Source organism: Periplaneta americana, chromosome 16 (assembly GCF_040183065.1).
Source record: "Periplaneta americana isolate PAMFEO1 chromosome 16, P.americana_PAMFEO1_priV1, whole genome shotgun sequence".
NCBI lineage: Eukaryota > Metazoa > Arthropoda > Insecta > Blattodea > Blattidae > Periplaneta > Periplaneta americana.
In genome coordinates, this window is record NC_091132.1 from 45,350,566 (window position 1) to 45,375,207 (window position 24,642).

General features: G+C 33.6%; 3 protein-coding genes across 3 annotated transcripts; 2 read left to right on the forward strand and 1 right to left on the reverse strand.

Annotated features, from left to right (window-relative positions):
• Positions 1-5,203: 5,203 nt before the first annotated feature.
• Positions 5,204-6,712, reverse strand: LOC138691028 (cuticle protein 19-like). The gene is made up of 3 exons (XM_069812673.1): positions 6,645-6,712; positions 5,916-5,981; positions 5,204-5,687 (listed from the first exon to the last, which is right to left on the reverse strand). Exons 1-3 carry the CDS (start codon positions 6,657-6,659, stop codon positions 5,382-5,384), a joined length of 387 nt encoding a protein of 128 aa, XP_069668774.1. The 5' UTR covers positions 6,660-6,712; the 3' UTR covers positions 5,204-5,381.
• A 6,939-nt stretch (positions 6,713-13,651) lies between these two features.
• Positions 13,652-15,267, forward strand: LOC138691031 (cuticle protein 19-like). The gene is made up of 3 exons (XM_069812677.1): positions 13,652-13,709; positions 13,816-13,881; positions 14,895-15,267. The coding sequence occupies exons 1-3, from the start codon at positions 13,695-13,697 to the stop codon at positions 15,204-15,206; spliced, it is 393 nt and encodes a 130-aa protein (XP_069668778.1). The 5' UTR covers positions 13,652-13,694; the 3' UTR covers positions 15,207-15,267.
• Positions 15,268-19,217: 3,950 nt separating this feature from the next.
• Positions 19,218-20,113, forward strand: LOC138691030 (cuticle protein 19-like). The gene is made up of 3 exons (XM_069812675.1): positions 19,218-19,261; positions 19,374-19,439; positions 19,738-20,113. Exons 1-3 carry the CDS (start codon positions 19,247-19,249, stop codon positions 20,047-20,049), a joined length of 393 nt encoding a protein of 130 aa, XP_069668776.1. The 5' UTR covers positions 19,218-19,246; the 3' UTR covers positions 20,050-20,113.
• Positions 20,114-24,642: the final 4,529 nt, after the last annotated feature.

Consider the following 24,642-nt stretch of genomic DNA (forward strand, 5'->3'; position numbering starts at 1 on the left):
CAGGAGAAGAAGGTGGAAACCAACCATCACAAAACTGAAGAAAGCGGGTCTCACCACAAGGCATCCAGCTACATCAATTCATATTTGCACGTTTAGCCGTCTTATTTAAATGTATTTGTTGTGTTAAATTATGTGAATAAAATAGTTGTCAAAGAAACACTTACTGGCATTTATTTTGAATAATTCGTTGAATAAACTTCATTTTATGCATGTAAACTTCATCTATTAACTACAGGGGTCATTTCAGTAACAACAAATTTATGTGATAATAATGAAGCAACGTAAATATGTAATGGCTTTTGAAATTTGTATAACTGTTGTAGTCGACAGGTATATTATTATTCTCACCAATCTTACAACACATGGAAGTAACATTCCATCCTCTTATTTTGATAAAACATCGTCTGACTGATCTAATGATTTAATACTAGACCATTGTTTTATTATTATGGGATGTAGTGATCTACAATTTATTTATGCAATTTTATCTGCAAAATTGTATCGAAAACCTGACATGAGACCGTCCTTATAAATTAATAATTTCACCTAAAATTTGGGAAAGTTATAATTCATTCTGTTGTGTCTATATGGTTCCAGAATCATTTTTTTTTTTTCATAAATATCGGTTATAGACCTACTGATATTTCTCGAAACAGAGTCATTATATACTGCATAAGAAATCGCTACAAAAATATTTAAGGATTCGTAATTTTTGAATAGTGACATAGTGCTTTCGGTATTCATGGAAGTATGCTTGAGATATTTCTTTAATTATCATTCCCAAGTCATATGAGAATCCGAGAAGGAATTGTACTACTTTGGCGTTACTGTGTAATGCTTATATCAACATATATTTCGAGTTAATTTTTTGTGTTTTATTCATTTATTAATTTGGGAAGAAGAAATTGAGAGTGATCTTACAGTAGTTACATATGGAAGGGGAGTGGTGAAATTGTAGTTAAGACATATGCAAATTATAAAACAAGAGCTGAAAAATAGGAGCCAATTTGTTGAGAATGAAAGCTATTTCGAACAAAGAAATGGTCTATAAGAGTCGTCACCATCGGCAATGACCGATTTCTATCCATAAGGGTGACGAACTCTCATGCCATTCTCTTTTTCGGAACAGAGAAGGGTCAAAGGGAGACCGTCAAACAAAATATCATGTATGCAGCACGAGATCTTCCGGAACTTCTTTCATCACAAGTTTTGCGCAATGAACTAAGTTAGAGTTTCATCCGATGTCACACATTTTTGCCCTAACGGGCAAGAAATCGTTTATTATTTGAAGGAAGAGTAGACGTAATCAACCCTCAATTCTACGTCACTAGAACATCTGTTTGATATTCCTGACAATTAAAAAAAAACTCGTGTGGGTAGGAGATTTCTATTATTTGACTCATAGCTAGAGAAATATAGTAAAGCAGACCGGGTAAAATACATATGTTTCGCTTGAAATAAAACAATATTTAATAGAAAATCACGAGGGCACGTTGAAGGATAGTCCCCCTATTTCACAGTCTTAGCCGATATTTTATATGTATGCTTTATAATTATTACTAATATTTCCGCTATTCGGAAATAGCGAGTTTCGGAAGATAGAATTTTGGAATTTTGTTTTCGGAAACTAAAAGGTAGGATTGCAGTCTTTCGGAAAAATGGTAATTTCGAAAAATGGATTCGCAAATACATGTGGAAATCCAAACAAACACAATTTTACCATGTACTTTCGCAATAGAAATTTTAGCGAAAATGTAGAATTATATTTTCTCTTAGTAAGTTGTATGTATATCTCTTTTTCATTTATTACAATTATCTATCGTCTTGACATTGATAGAACTGATACTTTGATGACACCATTTCTTTGATCTTCTCATTATATGAATATAAAAAATAATTTAGAAGAAAATTCAAAATTACCAATAAAATGGATGGAATTATAAGTAGATATTTTGGAAAAAATATGACACCAGAAACAAAATTAAGAATTCGTAATATTATTTTCAAAAGCAACATTAAAATATGGGTGTGACAACTCGACATCGAATAAGAGGGACCAACAAAGACTTGAGATAACAACCACTTCATTGTCAACCAACTGGAAAACACAACATAGGCCGAAAAAGAGATGGAAAGGCAAAATTCTATTTCAGAATTAAGGAATAGGCAATAAGCATAGCAATCACAGTTTATGATGATGATGATGATGATGATGATGATGATGATGATGATGATGATGATGATGATGATGATGATTGTGAGGGGAGGTGGTACGATCATCCACTCCTCCTCTTTATCTTTCTTATATTGGCTGCTTTCGCCAGGTGGACGGCACATTGAAAGGATTGGGTGTGCGCAGTGGAAGACTTTTAGAATGAATAGTGTGAATTTGTAAAACAAATATAATTAACAATAATAAGTAACAATGTACATAAATGAAAAATGAAATAACAATAAACATGAAATAGATGAGTGAAAATAGGACAAATTAATCTGAAATGATATCCCCAGGATATTTAAATCATGTAAGTATCACAAGGCTGAGGCCAACACATTTATAAGTAATTAAACCATCTAATATGGCCGTCTCTCGACCATCAGTGACTAGCTTATTAACCATATGTACATGAACCACTCTTTAAATATATATATATATATATATATTAAATATCTGAGTATGAATCTGAACACAACACCCAGCCAGCACATTAACTTAATACATGATCCATTCGACCATAGATACCACTCAGTCTGACTAACCAAACTAAAAATACATTTACACTCAATAAGAGACAATCTCTACCCAGCATAAGGCATTACATGACAGATCACTATACATTACCCATCGCACATATTGCTCACATAATCTGTGCAAATAGCACTAACACAAATCTCTGCGCTTTACCAAATGAATACCCAACGGAGAGAGAGAGGGATGGAGACAGATGCACGTAATAAGTAACGGACGATGATTCCAATTTCAAGGATCATTTAAATAGCAACTAAACTCGACGCACATGATAAGAAAATAGCGGCGAAGGAAAGCGACAATCAAAATGGAGCAGGGAAAACACTAAAACCATATGTGAGACCGTAATCGCTGCCTTATCACTTTAACCGTCTCGGAACATGAACTCACATTTCAAATCATATCTCCTTACATAATTCAAATACAATTTACGTCAAACACATATATCTCACAAATATGTTAATCGATGCAAATACTAAAACTTGTCCCCAAGACTTATCACTAGCAAGCGATATTTCAAACTACTAAAATCCCAAACACACACGACGCAATTTAACTACTCCACTGATCTATCTCCAGCACGTACAAAGCCCGAGTCACGTTATCTATATCTGCCGCGTACTAAAAATGCTAAGTCTTGTTAAATGTTTCTGTCGCGTACGAGAGCTTCAATCTAAGCCAATTGTTTCCGAATATCTCCCGCGTACGAGAGCCTAAGTCTTGTTAAGTGTATCTTCCGCGTACCGGAACCCAAGTGACGTTCCGTGTATCTCCGTTAAAACAGGTAAACTCTCTCCCCCTCTATCCTCGTGAGACGTAATGACCCGGCCAATAGGGTTATTTGGAAAGAACAAATGAAGGTATTGATAGCGCTATCTATTCCGTGACGTCTGAGAGCGTTCTGACAGATGAAGTGACGTACTAGGTAAACGGCCGTGGTAGTAGGCTCGGCTCATGATGATGATGATGATGATGATGATGATGATGATGATGATGATGATGATATATAAAAGAGAAAATATTGTGATGCTGCCAAAATCGACATCGAGATTTTTGTGCAAATATAGCTACTTTTTTGCACTTTTTTATAAAGAAATGATGCTGAACATTCCGTACGAGTACTGTATACTGATTTCCTTGAATTTTTTATGGCAGATCATGTTCATGTGTAGTAGTTATATACGCCTTTTTTCTCTTGAGCGGTAACAAAGCATGGCATAATACTTAGCTTTGACAATTTTATTCCTGAGAGTCAAACTCGTGAGTTGGAATTTCTGATAAGAGTATTGATATTCTTGTCTGTTGTCAATATTAAGTCGCGTGATGTTTCTTGTTGAGAATCAGGTGCATGAATAAATCCATATTACGACGGTTCATCGGATGTTTGTCTAGTTTTTGGGAAAGGGGAAATTTTATACGTATGAAGATAGAATCATCGATGATGAATGGTTATAGTATTAGATCGTTCGGCGGCCTTCCCTAATAGAAACAGAGAAAGAAATGAATAAAACTAAATTAAACTTATTTCCTAATTCTTAATCCTCGCTTTTCTTCAAATCATAAAAATATGGAAATCGCATGAATATACGTCTAGGCAGTAATGGGTATGCAGATATGCGGATAATATTTATTCTCATATTATCTTCTGAGATATTCTCCTTAGCAGTAACAGTGTAGCACCTTCCGCGCGCAAACTGCGATACAGCGGGTGTGTGTTGAGAAATTTAAAGATACATCCCTAGCTGACAGTATTCAGTAATAAACTAAGTTTACTTATTATTATCCTGCTGATTCTCTCAGATAAGAGCATCAATATGTTGAATTGAGTTTGACATGATAGTCGTGAGTTCTTGCACTGGTCTTGAGTTATCCTGTGGAGTTATTCGTCCGGAACATAACCGCGTAGCCTACACAATCCTTTGCAGGTGATTTTCCTAGCATGTCCCTCTATATATTGCAACCGTTATTCTATGGATTCAGTAGGTGTACGCTTTTTTGTATTCAAAAAACAATATATATCAAATTGTTTAATTCGGACGCATCTATTTTCTATCATTTGCTTTTCTTTTGTTACACATAATAAACCTACCTCAGCTGACTTTTGTTTGAAGTAGATGATTGGATGGACATATATGTACAGAGAGAGAGAGATATGGATTGATGAACAGGCAGAAATCCAGTATGTGAATAGATACCTATATGTTCGTACAAAAGTCATCGTGAGTTACACACGAGACATTTTACACTCTTTCGAAAGACGTATGCCGGATGCGAAGTCAGATGTATAATTTTCTACCTTGTTACCTACTGCACGTGTGGTATATATTTGCGATAACTTACTCATTATGGTGCCAAAAAAAATCATTCAAACCTAGAACAATGATTATAAATAATAAATCGGGATAATGTGCAGGTTATTACACATCCATATTAAGACAATTATGAAGATGCGATTCCAACAATATAATTTTATTTACAACTTAAAAATTACAATAAATATTTTTTTCTCGAAACTGAACATACCAGCACACAATATGAACTCAATGCAAGAATTTAATTCTTAAAATAGATATTGTTTATTACACTAAGGTTGAATGTAAATAAAATATTAAGATTGGTTAGAGAAATGTTCCTAGTATAGATATGAGCTGCTATAGCTGGATGCTTTGTGGTGAGAGCTGCCTTCCTCAGATTTGTGATGGGTTTCCACCTTCTTCTCGTGATGGATAGGGTGAATGGCGTGACCTGCTCTGTGCACGTGAGCGTGGAATCCGGTATGTTTGTCAGCGTTGTAGTGTACAGTACGGATAGTTCCGTCAGGTTCAACCAACATGTAGTGGCCCTCGACTTTGTGACCATCTCGTTTCTCAGCCTGTTCTTTGTTGTCGTGAGTGTGTGGATCCTTCACTCCGTACTTGAACTCGTACTTTGGGTGCGCCTTTGTAAATGAAAGTAAATGCGGTTAGTTGGACGACTACACTAGTTTCATTTTCTAATATTGTAAATTTTAGATATAGGGAAATTTTACTAGAAGTTTGACTAAAGCCTTAGAAAAGGAATTTATTATAAGAATTTGCGTATTTATAATACTTGTTACTGTAAACATATTATTATGTTAACACTTTAAAATTACGTAGTTTTCCTCAATTTAAATAACATAACTTACATGATGATGTTCTTCGTGGTGTTCAGCAAGTGATGCAACACACATCATAAGCAGAATTGAAGCGACCTTAAAACGAATAAGTAAATTATAACAGTAAATTAATGTGGTAATGAAACTTCACATAATAATAAGAATTGTTTCAGCAATTACTTCCTTAATGAACTTCTCGTAATTACATTTACAATTATCATAATAATTTTGCAGTGCTTGGTATTGACACCACTAGCATTTAATTTACCATTGCAGTACATTCATATTCAAGGCGAGAGTGGAAAGAGGAAACTTTCCATTTGGCTCAGAAGACTAAATTTCTATGTTTTCGACAAAATTATTGCATGTACGTTACAATTGGTAAGGACATTTAATGTTCTGTTTGACAGAAAACCATCAAAAATTATATTCTGCTAGACTGAACTTTTTCATTATCCTCTTTCCAACAGCAATTATAATTATTTATGTTATACCCAAAAATGTAATATGTTAACAATTCAAAATAAAACTATAAATATCAAACGAAATTCCGGACTTCTTCTAAAATTACTTTATTTCACATTTATTTTAAATGTTAAACTTTTAGTTTGAACAGAATTCAAAATAATGTATGAGAAAAACGAATATTTTAAAAAGGAAAATGATTTTGAAATACAAAAGTACATGTGTGTGCTTCACTACATAATTTTTTTTTTGAAACTAATATAATTATCCTTATGAAATTTTCTCAGTACTTACTGTTAGAGTTGCCATTGCAATTGTGTGCTGCTTGAAGTGGGCACCGCAAGACTGTCAGTAAAAATTTCGTTTCGTCTTTTATATGATTGCTGAAGCATCAACGTTACAGTATATTGATATGCAAGGAATGTATGGCATGACGATTCGTTTTTCCTCATAAGGCTTGAACCTTTCTAATGCTACGAAACTCTATGTTTAGCATATGAAATACTTGCACGCACGTTATAATCACAAGGAAGTTCAATGTGAAAGGAAGAAGAATCCACCAAACTATATAAAATTCTACCCAATACCCTTTTATAGTGATAAAGTTTCTAACAAGCATATTACTTTATTTGTAGTAGTTCCAAAACGGTAGTGACTTACCGTTTCAAAGATTGCTCGGTGTATACTAGTTACCATGTTACTGGGTTCAAAGGCGCCCAAAAGTGGTTCATCTTAAAGTGCGATAAAATGGTAGCATGACCTTCCCGGTTGCATTGTTTCCTCTGCAATTTGTATAATTAGCACCAATACTGATACTAATACCAATATTGATTATACAATTTGTACTCTTAATTTAGTTTTCTTTATTGTTTTCCTATTTATTCAGTCTTTTTTCTTAAGTTAATAGGCCTACTTGTGTATATATATTTTTTCCTCTGTATTTCCTTTGTTGCTGGTTGAGTGGAAGAGAAGGCCTGATGGCCTTAACTCTGCCAGGAAATACAAAACTATTATTATTATTATTATTATTATTATTATTATTATTTATTATTATTATTATTATTATTATTATTATTATTTGGGGCTAATAGGGATGAAGTTACAGGAGAATGGAGAAAGTTACACAACACAAAACTGCACGCATTGTATTCTTCACCTGACTTAATTAGGAACATTAAATCCAGACGTTTGAGATAGGCAGGGCATGTAGCACGTATGGGCGAATCCATAAATGCGTATAGAGTGTTAGTTGGGAGGCCCGACGGAAAAAAGACCTTTGGGGAGGCAAAGACATAGATGGGAAGATAATATTAAAATGGATTTCATGGAGGTGGGATATGATGTTAGAGACTGGATTAATCTTGCTCAGGATAGGGACCAATGGCGGGCTTATGTGAGGGCGGCAATGAACCTCCGGGTTCCTTAAAAGCCAGTAAGTAAGTATTATGATCATCATCATCATCAACACCACCATCAACTATTGATAGAATATGAGTAGAGATGGCAGATTTTCGCATGTGAAATTTGCCAAATGCTGTCATAATAAGTAATTTTATGTTTGAAACATATTAAATATATTATTGTAGTTTCTAAATCTGCTATAAAATGCGAAATTAAGTCCAACATCCGAAATGTATGTGTTTCTGTGAAATAAGATCGATATTATATTTTATGGGATATTTTGGTTTTTAGTAAAAACAAATCAGGATATATGTAAAAACCCTGCGACATAAAGGTTCTTATATTTCTCAGACAGTTTGGTCTCTCCTCCATATTAGCTTTTACAATAATGAATAGCACAGAAATTTGATGGCGTGATGCCTTCTTTGTTACTATTATCTGTATCGCTATGTCGAGTCTCCTTATCACGTGCTGGATGTAGAATATTGTCTGCCTACGCGATCGTTTTAATTCCAATGTTCACTCACAAACAAGGTGTATGTGGTTACTGTGATTTTGTAACGAGATTAATTGAAATAAAATCATCATTCAGCAATGCGCGGATGATTATAAAAGTGAACATTAATTTTATGTTAGTGAAGTTAATATTTTGATGTGCAAATTGTGTAATAAGAGACTTGCTTGAGAGAAAAAGGCTGCATTAGAGAAACATATAATGAGTAACAAGCATAGACGAGAGAAAGAAAACTTCGATTGAAAAACTACAACACAACGTTTGGTTGAACAATAGGCTATTTTCTCATACCTTGAAAACATAGCAAAGAAAATTCGTGTTGAAAAAACGATTTGTTGACCTGAAGACTGATTTTAAATGCATATCGTCTTCTTTGTGTTATCAGTTCGATATCTTTTGACATGTTTCTTAACGTTTACAATTTCACTGTAATTTCATAATGTGTTTTTTACTTATTTATTATTTTCAATAATTTTATGTTGTAAATGTAGAAAATGCACCTATGACATATTCATGACATTGAATTTCCATCGCACAACTTTCCATAAAAAAAAATCTTACATCCCAAAACGATACCAAATGTTAAATTCTAACATTAAGTTTGCTATAAAATGCTAATGTGATTTTAAATTGCTCCCTTTTTATCTTTAAGTTGCTAATCTCTATCAATTCTGAATATCAGCCTGCAGAGTTAAACTTTTAAAAAGTTCTTAATATAGAAGCTCTATGAAAGTGTGATTATTTTTCTATCCATTCTGAATAGACTTATATAAGATAATTTTGATTTTAAATTATTTAAATGATTTAAATTTAATCACAGTCTAGTATATACAGTCACGAAGCTTGAGTTATGAGGGTGCTAGGAACAATAGACTGTGCCGGTACTATTTCGCATTGTCTGTAATGAGGCGATATTAGCGATCCTAGTTAGCAACTGTCTATTGATGTATATTTACTACTTATTGAGCTTCGTGACTGTATATACTAGACTGTGATTTAATTCTGTTGAAACGTGTTCATTTCATTTAGAAGAGTATATCTTGCTGTTCTTCTGAGATTTTTTGTTTTAACTGGTTTTAGTCTTCATATTCCTTTGCTACAGACTCCAAATGTATCTTCCATACAAAAGTGTAGGTATAACTGTGGTATTATATATATATTGATTTGAGAGAGAAATGTTGTACCAAATTATGTTTTAGTTTGTTGTTTATTATGTCTAAATTTTGTGTGAACTTTGGTTATTTTCTTAGGTCTACTACGTAGGCCTATAAACTTGTTTTACTTTCATATGAAACATGGTATTCAGGGCACTGGAAGTTTGAAAGTTACTGTATTTGTTATTAATATTATTTCGCTCTTGCTGATATATTTAATAAAATTTTATTAAGGTATTTCTTTGTGTGAATAACATTGGTCACTTGCTCTTCGTTATCAAGTTGAAAGTATAATAATAATGATAAGAATTTTTTATGGCAATCATTGTAAGTCGGAACGAAAGTGCAAGGGAATAATTAAAAATTATCTTTTTAGTCCATCATATTGTTTTGTTTTCACACACGCACGTCTTACTAGCATACTTTTAGGTAAAGCCAGTTCCTTACAAACTCCAAGAAACGTTTCAGCCAGAAATACGTGCTACGCTTTGTAAACTAACGAAAAATGTAAACGAGTTATTGATTACATAACTAAGTTATACTAATAATAAGAACAAGAAATCCCACAAAGCCACCAGCAGATAACATTCCTATTCAGTAGCGGCTCATGAAATCCAGTGAAGAAAGCGCGCAGTTATGAAAAACAAAATTTGAGACAAAAAAAGTGTGAATGATACATATCAAATATAATAATTTCAAATCAAAAATGTATGTATCCCCGTTTAAAATTAAATATAACAGGATATTCATAGGATTCCTGTAATTGCATGAAACGGTATAGAATTATTGTGTTTTAGAGTCTACAGTATAGATCTATGATAAGAGAAATAAAATCTATGCAGGAAAGTAAGTTTATAATCCTAGTAAATACCATATCAATAAGAGAGTCTTATCCGTAGCTAATGAAGTGACGTCGGGATAGTGCGACGTAGCGCACTATCGTTGCTGAGCAACTGACGTCAGATGTTGAAAATTCCGTAAGGTTTTATTCATTTGACTCTCGAGTATAAACGTTTCACTTTAAAAAGACAATAGCGCTCAATTTCAAGAGTGATCACGTTGTCCGTAATTTCTTTAATTATGTAGAATTAATAGAGAAACAGTGATTACTGTTATAGATGGAAAAATGTTTGGTTCAGAGAAATTATTTGTTAAGTAAATAAATATTTCTAAATGTCGTTACGAACGTTTTTCTAGTCCTAAGTCCATGGTCAATTAACTTGAAAGCAATAGACGATACATCCTTGTTCTTAATACGTTTGTAGCTATGTATTGTAAGGATATTCGTTATATGTGGATAGAGCTGAAAGAAAATCTTAAAAGTTTTGGAATTAAAAGGGGGATGTTTGTTCAAAACGCCAAATTAAACTGTCTGTATTACTTACTGGCTTTTAAGGAACCCGGAGGTTCATTGCCGCCCTCACATAAGCCCGCCATTAGTCCCTATCCTGAGCAAGATTAATCCAGTCTCTATCATCATATCCCACCTCCCTCAAATCCATTTTAATATTATCTTCCCATCTACGTCTCGGCCTCCCCAAAGGTCTTTTCCCCTGTGGCCTCCCAACTAACACTCTATATGCATTTCTAGATTCGCCCATACGTGCTACATGTCCTGTCCATCTCAAAGGTCTGGATTTAATGTTTCTAATTATGTCAGGTGAAGGATATAATGCATGCAGCTCTGCGTTGTGTAACTTTCTCCATTCTCCTGTAACTTCATCCCTTTTAGCCCCATATATTTTCCTAAGAACCTTATTCTCAAAAACCGTCAATCTCTGTTCCTCTCTCAGAGTGAGAGTCCAAGTTACACAGCCATACAGAACAACCGGTAATATAACTGTTTTATAAATTCTAACTTTCAGATTTTTTGACAGCAGACTAGATGACAAAAGCTTCTCAACCGAATAACAACAGGCATTTCCCATATTTATTCTGCGTTTAATTTCCTCCCGAGTGTAATTTATATTTGTTACTGTTGCTCCAAGATATTTGAATTTTTCCACCTCTTCGAAGGATAAATCTCCAACTTTTATAGTTCCATTTCGTACAATATTCTGATCACGAGACATAATCATATACTTAGTCTTTTCGGGATTTACTTCCAACCCTATCTCTTTACTTGCTTCAAGTAGAATTTCCGCGTTTTCCCTAATCGTTTGATGATTATTATATTTTAAATATATTTCGCTTTTGTATGCAAATTTTTGCAAATAGAGTGTAGTGTTGTAAGTCATTAGTATATTTGCACTTATTTATTCACATTTGTAAACATTAATTATTACATTAAGTCATAGTTCACAGTTTTGTTCCCAAGGGCAGGTCTTACATTGCAAACCCAGAATTCTCCAATTTCTCTCTTCCTATTAGTCCTATTATACGTTAATGCTGTCTATCATCTGATAACTTTTTCTGTCCCGAACTTTTCTCCCGTTCATCATTCCTTTCCGTGTATCCTTCTTAGCCAGTGATAAGTGACAAGTGACAAACAGGCCTAGTTCCTTTAATTATATCACATTCACTTCAACCATACAATAAATATATTGTGTATGTATACCGGATGTTTCAGAAGGGTGTTGTATGGACCGTGTGCTCAGACGAAGAGGAAGGCGGAAAAGAGGCAAGATTAAAGAATGCTGGAGTTGCAGTGAAGGACCTTGCTTTGGGCAGAAAAATATTAATAAATGTAGTGTGGAGCATTCCGAGTAAACAATTTCATATAAACATGTATTCAATTTTCAATCAGTGTGGAAATGCAGCTGGATAAATGTCACGCATAACAAACCTTACAAAAGGTGTGAAAGAGAGACAAATGATTTATTGATTGCATTTAATTATTCACTTCTTCTCCTGAAATTCCCTTTAGGTTACGTCAAGTGAATTTATTTGGTGTTGAGATTAGAAAATGCGTTTCGTGTTCAGTGCTGAAAATGAAGGTTTATCTTTTTATTTTGGTGTATATTAAGCGATTTATACTATTTTAAGAATACAAGTATGACGTCGTACCATTCGAAAATGGATGAAGGATATGAATTTGCATAAAATGCGTGAAGCTTGTCATGAAGTGGGTGCTACATTCGTGATATTCATTTCTCTATATGCAGACGGAATATTCTTTATACTAAAACTGAACAAATTTCGTTCGCATGACAGATTTCATTCATCATATCAAAAGTGACAGTAAGAACACCGTATTAATTTATATATATATATATATATATATATATATATATATATAATAGATTTAATAAACACATTGTGTATATCGAGCATTGTGAATATGTCGTACACAGTTCTTTGTCATTCATCTTTAGCGTAATATGACAGCGGCAATGTTCTTAGTGAGCACTCAAAGAGGTGATATAGCGGGCAATGCAGTCCACAGATTATACACGCACAATCACTGGTCACCTCAAAGGACAAGTTTATCTGCGAAACTCAAACCCTCGAAATAGTAAAATATTTCAAATATATATATATATATATATATATATATATATATATATAATTATGGAGTTCACTTTTCTTTTTTACTTGGTTATTTAACGACGCTGTATCAACTACTAGATTATTTAGCGTCGATGAAATTGGTGACAGCGAAATGATATTTGACGAGAAGAGGCAGAGGATTCGCCACAGATTACCTGATATTCGCCTTACGGTTGGTAAACCCCTTGGAAAAAAACCAAACCAAATAATCAGTCCGAGTAGGAATCGAATTCACTCCCGAGAGCAACTCCCGATCGACAGGCAAACGCGCTACCGACTGAGCCACGCCGATGCATATTTAATTTATTATGGAACGAATTCTGTTACACATATTACGTATTGTTGAAGAGGATAATAAAAGTATTAAATGACAAAAATTACGTTAGTCGGAAGATCTGTTGGTTTCAACAGACACGAGCTTGATACTCTCTGTTGGGAATTTATATTTCATATCATATTCAAAATGGTTTTTGCCCCTAATTTAATAAAAAATATTACGATTTGCTATTTTAAGAAACAACAGGTCTCCGATATATACTTCTTGCCTTAATTTGATTATTTTCAACATCAGGAAACAATTAACATAACAGTTATACCTAACGTGCGTGTTGATTTTCTGTCCGGAAAAGCGAAGGAAGTCGACAATGGCGGATCTTCATTCCATACATTCCCTGGACATTTACGCACCGCAGCACAGTCCCTCTGCTGTCGTATATAAAGCAGCAACGATTTTTAACTGACATAAGTTTGTGAACCAACTTCAAGCAATAATCTACCACGGTTACCATGGCAACACTAGCTGTAAGTATTTACAGTGCTGAAAGTAATAGTAACCTTAAAATAAATGTTAAATTCTGAAGTATATCAATGTAAAATAGACATAATTTTTATTATTATTCATTTTCAGGTCGCTACAATACTTCTTGTGCTCTGTGCCGCATCATTTGGTGATCATCATGAAGAACATCACCATGTAAGAATCTCATTTCGATGTTCTAGAAAATTAAACGTAACATAATTCATCTACATTACTAACATTTGTATGTATATTAAGAAAATATTAAAATTATGTTTATAGAATTACTACATCATTTTAGCTAAATAACACTTCAGTTTGTCTGAAGAAACGTTTCGATTATCCAACTAAATTAATTTATTCTGAATTTAATGTATTTAATATTGAACAAATTTATAAGTATACGCTGTTAAAATTTTATCATAAAAATCGTAATAAGTTTGTATTACAGACACACAATTATGACACAAGACGAAATATTAATTCAACATTAGTAGAACCTAAATGTCTCACATCTGCTGGTCTAAAGCATAGCATAAATTTTGGCCCTCGGTTGTACAATGCTTTAACTAAATTACACCCAGAACTTCTAACATGTAACCCACTAACATATAACAAGAAAATTAGAAACGTGTTAATATCTTCAATTTGATTAAATAAATTTATAGCATATGTGTATGAATTAATCAACCTATATTATATTTGTATTCTATAATTTTGAAATATATATTAGTCCTACTTTTCACGTGCGATATTATTCTTCTCTAGTGTTAATATTATATTATATAATTCCATTGCCGCTGTAATTATATTTTAGTTCCTATTTTATTTTACTTATTTATTTTTATTATTATTATTATTATTATTATTATTATTATTATTATTATTATTATTATTATTATTTATTTTAAAATTATATCTGAACTGTGACCGAGCACGAGCGCTGCTCATTCGGTCTTATATTGCTTGTATTATTTTATTTCTATTTCTCTTGTTTGTTTTGTAATTATATTCTTTATTCTGTATATTTAAATTTAAATAAATAAAAAAGTTGTTTATATCATAATTTATTAATATTAGTTTTTAATAAAAACATTATTAATCTGTAATTTTTCACATTAAAACCAATTAACTCTTTAGATTATGTACTGGCATAATGAATTTAATTTCCTTGTTGTTATTTTTAACAGGCACATCCCAAGTACGAATTCAAGTACGGCGTGAAGGATCCACACACTCACGACATCAAGGAACAGGCTGAGAAACGAGATGGCCACAAAGTCGAGGGTCACTACATGCTGGTGGAACCTGATGGAACTATCCGCACTGTACACTACAACGCTGACAAACACACCGGATTCCACGCTCACGTACACAAAACAGGTCACGCCATTCACCCCATCCATCACGAGAAAAAGGTGGAAGTCCACCATCACAAATCTGAAGAAGGCGAGTCTCACCACAAGGCATCCAGCTACATCAACTCGCATTTGCACGTTTAGTCATCTTATTTAAATGTATTTGTTGTGTTAAATGATGTGAATAAAATAATTGTCAAAGGAATGTCTTACTGGTATTTATTTTGTATAATTTTATCGTCATATTTAATTTCATACATGTGGGCTTTATATTATAATATTTCTTCCTTCGGTTATTTTTAACTGCGGGCTTTGTTTCAAAGACAAGAAGTTAGTGTGATAGTAATCTATCAATGCAATTATTTAATGACATTTGAAATGTAAGTAAGCAATGCAGACGACTTGTTTAAATATTATCACCGGTGTCCGACAATTTAATCCATGAATATTTCACACAAGGGACAATTCACCCAAAATATTTCATCCAAGAAAATTCATCCAAGAATATTAATCCAAAGATAATTCGCCTAACATATTCCATTCTTAGTCTCACCCAAGGAACATTCACCCAACAATATTCCCATATCCATAACCAACAGTGCTCCAACTATGGATGGGATAGACCAGAACCATCTCTAATAATACGTATTTGACTTTGAGAGCAGTTGAGAGTGTACTTCCTCGTATCACATTTCGTCTTTGTTTTCCCATCTAAAACATAGTGCTTGGAGAAAAATCCAAGAATTAGGGCTTCAGGCTGCATACAACGATGACGATGATAATACAGTACAATGAGACAAAAATTCGGTGAGCTACTTAGTTTCGCCTTCGTGCCTGTAGTTTCACCAATTTTTTATTCTTTGTCCCCAGACAAATGGCAGATTTTGCTAAATACTTTCAGAGGACATATAAGTTATTGGTGTTTGAGCCAGAGGTCGTCGTCCTGCAGTTGAAGCTCGATATCAGCCAGTGTTATGGAACCAGTTCCAAGCAGCTAGAAACAACGAGCCTCGTACGAATAATATCACCGAAACCTAGGACACCAGGTTCGCAAGCATTGTAGCTAAAAAGTATCCATCATTATACAAGCTAATACACCACTTACAGATATTGACACGATGGCCCGGGAGTTGAATGTTGGACGTCGAATCAGAGAACCACATAAATGAAAGTACTAGAACCTGAATGTTAGGCTGCTGAACATTGTATCCCGGTGTGATGATTACAAAGATGATGGTAATATTATTGGATATCTGCATGCTTGTAGTCATAAAATGGAAATTTAAATTATGGTGTTTGACAGAACTACGAAATTAAAACTGTAATACATAAAACAATAAAATTATAGCCTACATTTCGGACAATTTTCTTTGGTTAAACTTTCATTTGGATTAATAATTTTGGGCAAATTATCCACTGGACGACTGTTGCGAGTATGAATATGCTCCTGGGCGAAAATTCACTGGATGAATTGGCACCAAACCATATCAGAAACCTTACAATACTCGTATAACAATCCGTCTGTTTATTTTGAGAAATTGTTGTCTGACTGATCTATTGCTTAAAAACTTGAGCATTTTCCCTTAGTGTAATGTACAGTCACCTAGAAAGTACCGTTGTAATTTCAGATGCAAAGTTATAGGCGTACAGAATAGCTGATATAGAACCGTTCTTACATATAAATAATTTCATCTAAAATTTGGAAAATTTTAAATTTAATCTGTTGTGTCTGTATAGTTGCAGAAACAGATTTTTCTTTCATTAAACAGGACATACTCATATTATTCTAAACAGAGTCATTTTATATTTTTGTACAAGAACGTCACAGGAATATCCAAAGGAAAGAAGAGTATGTTACAATTGTTTAAAATTTCAGTGTAGACATTGATCCGCAAAGTATTTTCTATGTAATTGGATTTTTTATTTTAATCCGTAGTTACTACTGTAATAAGAGTTCATCATCTGGAATAAAGACATAGTGCTTTTGGCATTTGTAATTTTTCTTTAACTATAAATTTCTAAAGTATAGCTAAGTATATAAGTATATTGGCATATTATTTTAAAGTTTATGCACGGATAAATAATATAAAAATATGATCTACAAATACGTTGATGACAAAAAAATAATTTTGAGACAAATATTGTTTTAAATGTAGTACAAAATTATCCGTTCTTAAAGTACTTTAATAACTTTCACTACTTGTTAGCAGAGAGAGTTATGATACGTCACATCTAATAAGGACGGTATTATAAAAGAGTTTCTCTGTGTACTTTTGCAGCTAAAATTACAAAAATCCTTCATAAATGACTGCAAGTTACAATACTGAAAAAATGTACAAGGTTTCTAGCAGTATAATTGTCAGATCACGGAAAAAGAATGCTACCTCCAAGCATTATGTATTCTAAGAATGTTTAGATTATTACTAAACGATGCACCTACATGTTTTATTTATGTACAAAAACTATTTTACCATGTGTTCCACATTAAGAAATTAAAAATGGTACAAATGGTAAGTGTTCCAACAAGATTATTTTGAAAGCGGAAACGTACATTCAGAGATGTCAAGTTAATGCTCCACGAACTCTTAAACTCTCAGGTGAATAATTTAATGTGTGTACAAAACATTTTTAACTTATTTTATGTTGCAAATATTTTAAAACTCATATTAATTCTTTGAATTGGTGCTCACCGCCCTCGACACTTGTAGTACAACGCCGAAAGATATTCTGCCGCACTATTTCAATGTCCCCGGTGTTTGTTGTACGACTAGACAGACAACTAGGATTCTTGCAACAAATTTCTCGTCAATTTACAATGCAGTTTCGGAAATTAGGGCTTTAATGCGTCTCCAAAGGAAAAAAGGGACAGTAGTGAGGTATGGTGATCGCGGTGGCCAAGGTATGGGACCTCGTCAAATACAACCGAGAGAATGTGATATCCAGGTTTCGACGCACGTCAACATCCAAGGTAACAGGCTCCTCTGCCGTATAATGCACCAGTAAATATTGTACTTAGTTAACATAATACGCGATTGTTTACTATTTTATAAGCAAGTCAGCTACTGCCACAAAACGCCTGTATTCGAACTCTGACGCAGCTGGTATACTAGGACGCTAGCATACTTTTCGGACGCTATAACAGAAATTTAGCGTGTAATTATTACCTTAAAATGGTATCTTCGACCAATGGTTCCCTATCCCAATATACTCATGATGAACTCTTCTATCACCTATATAATTTTGATTCTATTAATCTTGAATGCCTCGATTATCATATTACTTCATTGGTGTCACATTATCTCATTGTCTTCAAAATAATATCTGGAGTTAAAAAGGACTGAAGTATACATTATTGAATTGTTATTCTACCCATATACAATTAGACTTCAATGTTTAACTCATGCTAAACTAATGATAGTGAGTAATTTCTTTTACAACCATTTTATTCACATAATTTCATAAAACAAATAGGCTACATCAAATAAGACGGTTAAACATGCAAGTGTGAAATTTGATCCGAACAAGTGTAACATTTTAAAATTCCTTTTCAGAACTAAAAGTTATATTTTGTTCGCATCAAATTTCTGCTCATCTAAAGGACAAAACTAAAATTCTTTGAATCATTTATTATCTTAATACATTGCCCTCTTAAATTGACTGAGAATATTGAGAATTAGATCAATGGCTTTCCCAAAACACGCTATGAAATGTTTGATATAAAACAATTTTTATCTCGGAAAGGAAGCAAAAAGGAGCAAAATTGTATTAAACGTTTTTGTTTGAAATATGTGGAGGAATAACCCCCTGAAATTAATGACATTACTTACGGTTCACCATGTATATTGAGGATTTGTCACTTTAAAAGAGCCGGACTCTGATATTAACTTCTGGCCTCAAACTTGAAATAGGAAAGCAAACTGATTATTCTCGATATCAGTATAAAATACAGTTAATATTAATGTTACATGCAACGCGCGTGTTGACTTACTATAAGGAAGAGTGAAGAAAGTCGACGAATTGGAAACGTACTGAATCCGGACAATTGTGGATCCTCATTCCATACATTCTTTGGACATCTACGCACTGTAGTATGGTCCCTCCACTGTCATATAAAAAGGAGCAACGATTTTTAAAATGACATAAGCTTGTATACCAACTTCAAGCAACCACCTACCACGGTTAGCATGGCAACTTTAACAGTAAGTACTCACAATAATTTCTTATGGTAATAATAACCTTAAAATAAATGTTATATTCTAATTTATACCAATATAAAGAAAGAGATCATATTTAACTCTAATTCGTTCTCAGATCGCTGCAGTACTTCTTGTGCTCTGTGCCGCATCATTTGGTGATCATCATGAAGAACATCACCATGTAAGAATCTTTTTTCGAAATTCTGGAAAAATAAACTTAGCCTAATTTTATTATAACTTATTTATAATAAGAAATATGGATGTTTACCAAGAAACTCGTTAAAATTTGGTATATTTCTAAAATTACCAAAAAATCTAAATTATCGGAACAGCTTTCAATTTCTTAAACCATAAATATATTTTAATATCAATTTAATGTAAACACAAATAATATATATCAGTACAGATCTAAAAAGTGCAATCATTATATATTGCTGTCAAATTGCATTCATTTTCACCGCTACGATTTTCTTCAACAGGCACACCCAAAGTACGAGTTCAAGTACGGAGTGAAGGATCCACACACTCACGACATCAAGGAACAGGCTGAGAAACGAGATGGCCACAAAGTCGAGGGTCACTACATGTTGGTGGAACCTGATGGAACTATCCGTACTGTACACTACAATGCTGACAAACACACCGGATTCCACGCTCACGTGCACAGAGCAGGTCACGCTATTCACCCCATCCATCATGAGAAGAAGGTAGAAACCCACCACCACAAATCTGAAGAAGGCGAATCTCACCACAAGGCATCCAGCTACAGCAACTCACACTTGCATGTTTAGCCGTCTTATTTGACGTAGCCTATTTATTTATGAAATTATGTGAATAAAATGGTTGTAAAACAAATTACTCACTAGCATTTGTTTAGCATGAGTTCAACATTGAAGCCTAATTGTATATGGGTAGAATAATGATTTAATAATGTATCCGTCATTCCTTTTTAACTGCATATATTATTTCGAAGACAATGAGATAATGTGACACGAATGAAGTAATGTGGTAATCCAGGCATTCAAGATTAATAGAATCAAAATTATATAGATAATAGAAGGGTTCATTACGTATATATTTAGATAGGGAACCAATGGTCGGAGATACCATTTTAAGATAATAATTACACGCTAATTTCTGTTGTAGCGTCCGAAAAGTATGCAAGCCTGCTAGCACATCAGCTGTGTCAAAGTTTGAATACAGATTTTTTGTGGCAGTAGCTGACTTGCTTATAAAACAGTAAACAATCACCTATTATGTTTATTCAGTACGCTATATACTGGTGCATTATACGGCAGAGAAGCCTGTTAAATTGGATGTTGACGTGCGCCGTAACCTGGATATCACATTCTCTCAGTTGGATTGGACGAGGAGGTCTCATACCTTGGCCGTCGCGATCACCAAACCTCACTATCGTGCCCTTTTTTCCTTTGGAGACACATTAAAGCCCTAATTTACGAAATTGCATTGTAAATTGACGAGAAATTGGTTACAAGAATCCTAGTTGTCTGTCTAGTCGTACAACAAACACCGGGAACATCGAAATAGTGAGGCAGAGTATCTTTCGGCGTTGTACTACAAGTGTCGAGGGCGGTGAGCACCAATTCAAAGAATTGCTATGAGTTGTAAAATATTTTCAAAGTAAAGTAGCTTAAAAATGTTTCGGACACATATTACATTATTCAACTGAGAGTTTAAGAGTTCGTGGAACATTAACTTGACATCTCCGAATGTTCGTTCCCTCTCTCAAAATAACCATGTTGGAACACTTACCATTTATACCATTTTTAATTCCTTAATGTGGAACACTTGGTAAAATAGTTTTTGTACCTAAATAACACTTGTAGGCGCATCGTTTAGTACTAATCTAAACATTCTTGGAATAGAGAGTACATGGAGGTAGCATTCTTTTTCCGTTATCTGACAATTATACTACTAGAAACATTGTATTTTCAGTATTGTAACTTGCAGTGATTTATGAAGGATTTTTGTAATTTTAGCTACAAAAGTAGACCGAGAAACTCTTTTATAATACCGTCCTTATTAGATGTGACGTATCAGAATTCTTTGTGCTAACAAGTAGAGAAAGTTATTCAAATACTTGAAGAATGGAAAATTTCGTACTACATTTAAAACAATATTTATCTCACAATTATTTTTTTTTGTCATCAATGTATTTCAAGATCGCATTTTTACATTATTTATCTGTGCATAAAACTTTAAAAGAGTATGCCGATATACTTATGTGAAGGTTACCGTGTCAATTAATTACCTAGTGGTTTCTCATCAAGTCATCAAAGGGATTATAGTCTATCCAAAATAAGAACCGCCCTTAATGTAAACATTGGTCGAAGTACTCATGACGAAAGGAAAGAAAGAGTCCTTTACTTTTCCTTTTTTTTCTTGGATATATAAATTATTTCACAATTTATAGCAAAGACTTGGCTTATCTCTTCTTATTACTTAAAATAATGCACGACAGTGCCACATTAGTGTATATGTAGCTAGTCGGCGATGTATACAATGGAGGAGGAAAGGAACTGGCCATCCTATCTCATTATCCCCTGTCCTAGTTGCCTCATAAGTGGTACCTTCTTGGTATCACTCGTGAGGTTCAGACCCTTTTTCGGACAATTGACTAAACAACAAAAAACAATGTTTTATATTATTATTATTATTATTATTATTATTATTATTATTATTATTATTATTAGTATTAGTATTAGTATTATTATTTTTATTCATTTTTAAAATTGAATTACGGTTTATTTAACGACGCTCCCAACTGCAGAGGTTATATCAGCGTTGCCGGTGTGCCGGAGTTTTGTCCCGCAGGAGTTCTTTACATGCCAGTAAATCTACTTGAACGAGTATGTTGCATTTAAACACACTTAAATGCCATCAACCTGGGCTGGGATCGAACCCGCAATCTCGAGTACAGAAGGCCAGGGCTATACCGACTACGCTACCGAGGCCGGCGTTATTATTATTATTATTATTATTATTATTATTATTATTATTATTATTATTATTATTATTCACATACAAATGTATAATATAATATAAAAAAACACAAAAACACAATAGAGTAGTAATAAAGTAGATACAGTAATATCGTGGCTCGTATGCTTGGTTTCTGCAAAATAGGAACTTCTCCGCAAGCTTGCAATGGAACTGTACCATAATTTTAGCTATTCTATTGCAAGATCTTTTAGACATGCTAAAAATTATGAGGTTTTGTATATGAAGAAGTACTTTGTACTTCAGATATGGGATCTATATAGGCTAGTAATCGACAAGCGAAGGAAAAAGCATAAAATTATCGACCCAACCGTGCGATTCTAAAAATCTGTAAACCTAATAAATGAACAGAACGGTAGAAAAAATGTGCGCAAAGAAATAGAAGCTATGTTGAAAAGTGATAGAAAAGTCTGTAGATTAAGGTGATACGCCTGGTTTACCTAAAAAAAAAATTAAGATTTATAACATGACTTTCAGTACGACCCTCGTACAATTTTAAAAATGATGTGGACGCGACGAAACGAGCTATTCTATCTGAATGGCTGACAGCATATCATGGTTAGCTTAATCAGCTATTGCTAAAGGGCCTCTTTGTCGAGTGTGTGTGTTGTTTTGACCTTCGGCAATTTATTGTCTCCTCTTGCCTCAAGTATCATAAGTTTCACGAAGTTGCACAAGCTCATGCGGCAAGTCAGTGGCATTGTGGTGCGATTGCGTCTTCCAGAAGTTTTCAGAATTTTATGGACAGAAAACAAGTCAATGTACACGAAGCTTTGCGTTCTGCTATATCATAAGGAAGTTGAAGAGAACAGAGCGAAACTTAGTTCAAGTATGTCAACTATTTTGTTTTTTTGGAAGCATGATCACTCTGTTTTACTTTTCTGTTGCATTTTTTAATGAAATCCGGAGACAAAGTTTTAAAGGAACATTTGGAGACGGGAGCAAAATCTTTTTGTACATATCACATCAGATCCAAAATGAATTAATTGAAACTTGTTCTGATGTACTAAAAAATAACACTGAACAACAAATTTTTACTTGTTGTCTTGCCCCGAAATAAAAATGGGTGAGTATTTCTAATATATATGCACTAAATCTGAATTTAAAATCCAAATTTCCCCATCACGTACCATTTTCCGGGGAAAATAAATTGAATTTTTTATGACAAAACTTAATTTGTTTTCAATTTTTCACTGCTACTGATAAAATTACAACACGTTAGGAATTCAAAATGCCTCATAATACTTGAAAAATGTGTACTGGATACAAAAATGATGTTACGTAGATTAAAACACAACAACAATAAAAATATTGCATGCGTATAATAAGAAAAATCTCGGAATGTGAACTAACCATTTAAAAGAATTTTCTGGATGACTTCTGTTTATAACTAGACCCGGAACTGTCTTTTACAAGGAACCAACAATAGTCTCCAAGTATGCTGGATGATGATCTTCCTTTATATCGCCTTTCCATTTCATTTCTTGATGAAATCTTTCCCCATGCTCGTCGCTTACCGCTCTAGGATAGGAGGAATGAAATGCAAATGAGAATGTAAAAAGTGTATTTTGAGAGACATATTACACCCCATTTTCTCATATGCACTTGACATGGTTTCCACAACAAGTTCTATGTAGTTGTCTGCTCTAGGATTTACAAGGAAATTTGAGCAAACGTCTTTGAAAGCGTGCCATGACATTTTTCTGTAATGGAAAGTTTTTCCTCAAACAAAGAGACAGCCATAACTTTGTGAATTTGTAATCCGATGAAAGTGCCCTCTTTTAATTTGCCTTCACTCAGACTGGTAAAATTTTCTTTCAAATACTGAAAACTACATCCTTGTTTGTTCATTGCATAGACCTCGCTTTGAAATGTCTTGAAATTTACTTAATAGAAGGGACCAATTTCTCTTTATTTATTAGAAGTACAAAAGAACATGCCAACAACCATAAAAACCCGGAAATAAGACATAAACTCATAAAATGCATTAGTTTTTGTTTTGGTTTACAACCCCCAACCCGCGCCAGATGTTTCCTGGGGGACGCTTATCAAAAAGTGAAATTATAGTATATTTTAAAAACCTTACGTGATACAAAGAAAATAGATGGATTTTCGTATTCAACGCACATCAAACCATAAGGACACATTGTTTTTTGAGTCGGAGCAAAATTCTTGTTGTTCAGTCTAATTGAACAGGTGAAACATTCATCTTTTTTCTCGGTATTTGCTGACGAGACCGTTGATATCAGCGGTACAGTGCAATTATTGTCCATCGGTGTTCGCTATTTGCGCTGTAAATGTGATCAAGAAAAGAAGAAACTGATAATTTGTGAGCAATTCTTAGGTTATCTGTCGTTCTAAAA

Coding starts and splice junctions, on each gene's coding strand:
- LOC138691031 (XM_069812677.1), top strand. Junction 13,882..14,894: donor ATCATGAAGAACATCACCAT/GTAAGAATCTCA, acceptor TATTTTTAACAG/GCACATCCCAAGTACGAATT.
- LOC138691030 (XM_069812675.1), top strand. Junction 19,440..19,737: donor ATCATGAAGAACATCACCAT/GTAAGAATCTTT, acceptor TTTCTTCAACAG/GCACACCCAAAGTACGAGTT.
- LOC138691028 (XM_069812673.1), bottom strand. Junction 5,688..5,915: donor ACCACGAAGAACATCATCAT/GTAAGTTATGTT, acceptor TCATTTACAAAG/GCGCACCCAAAGTACGAGTT.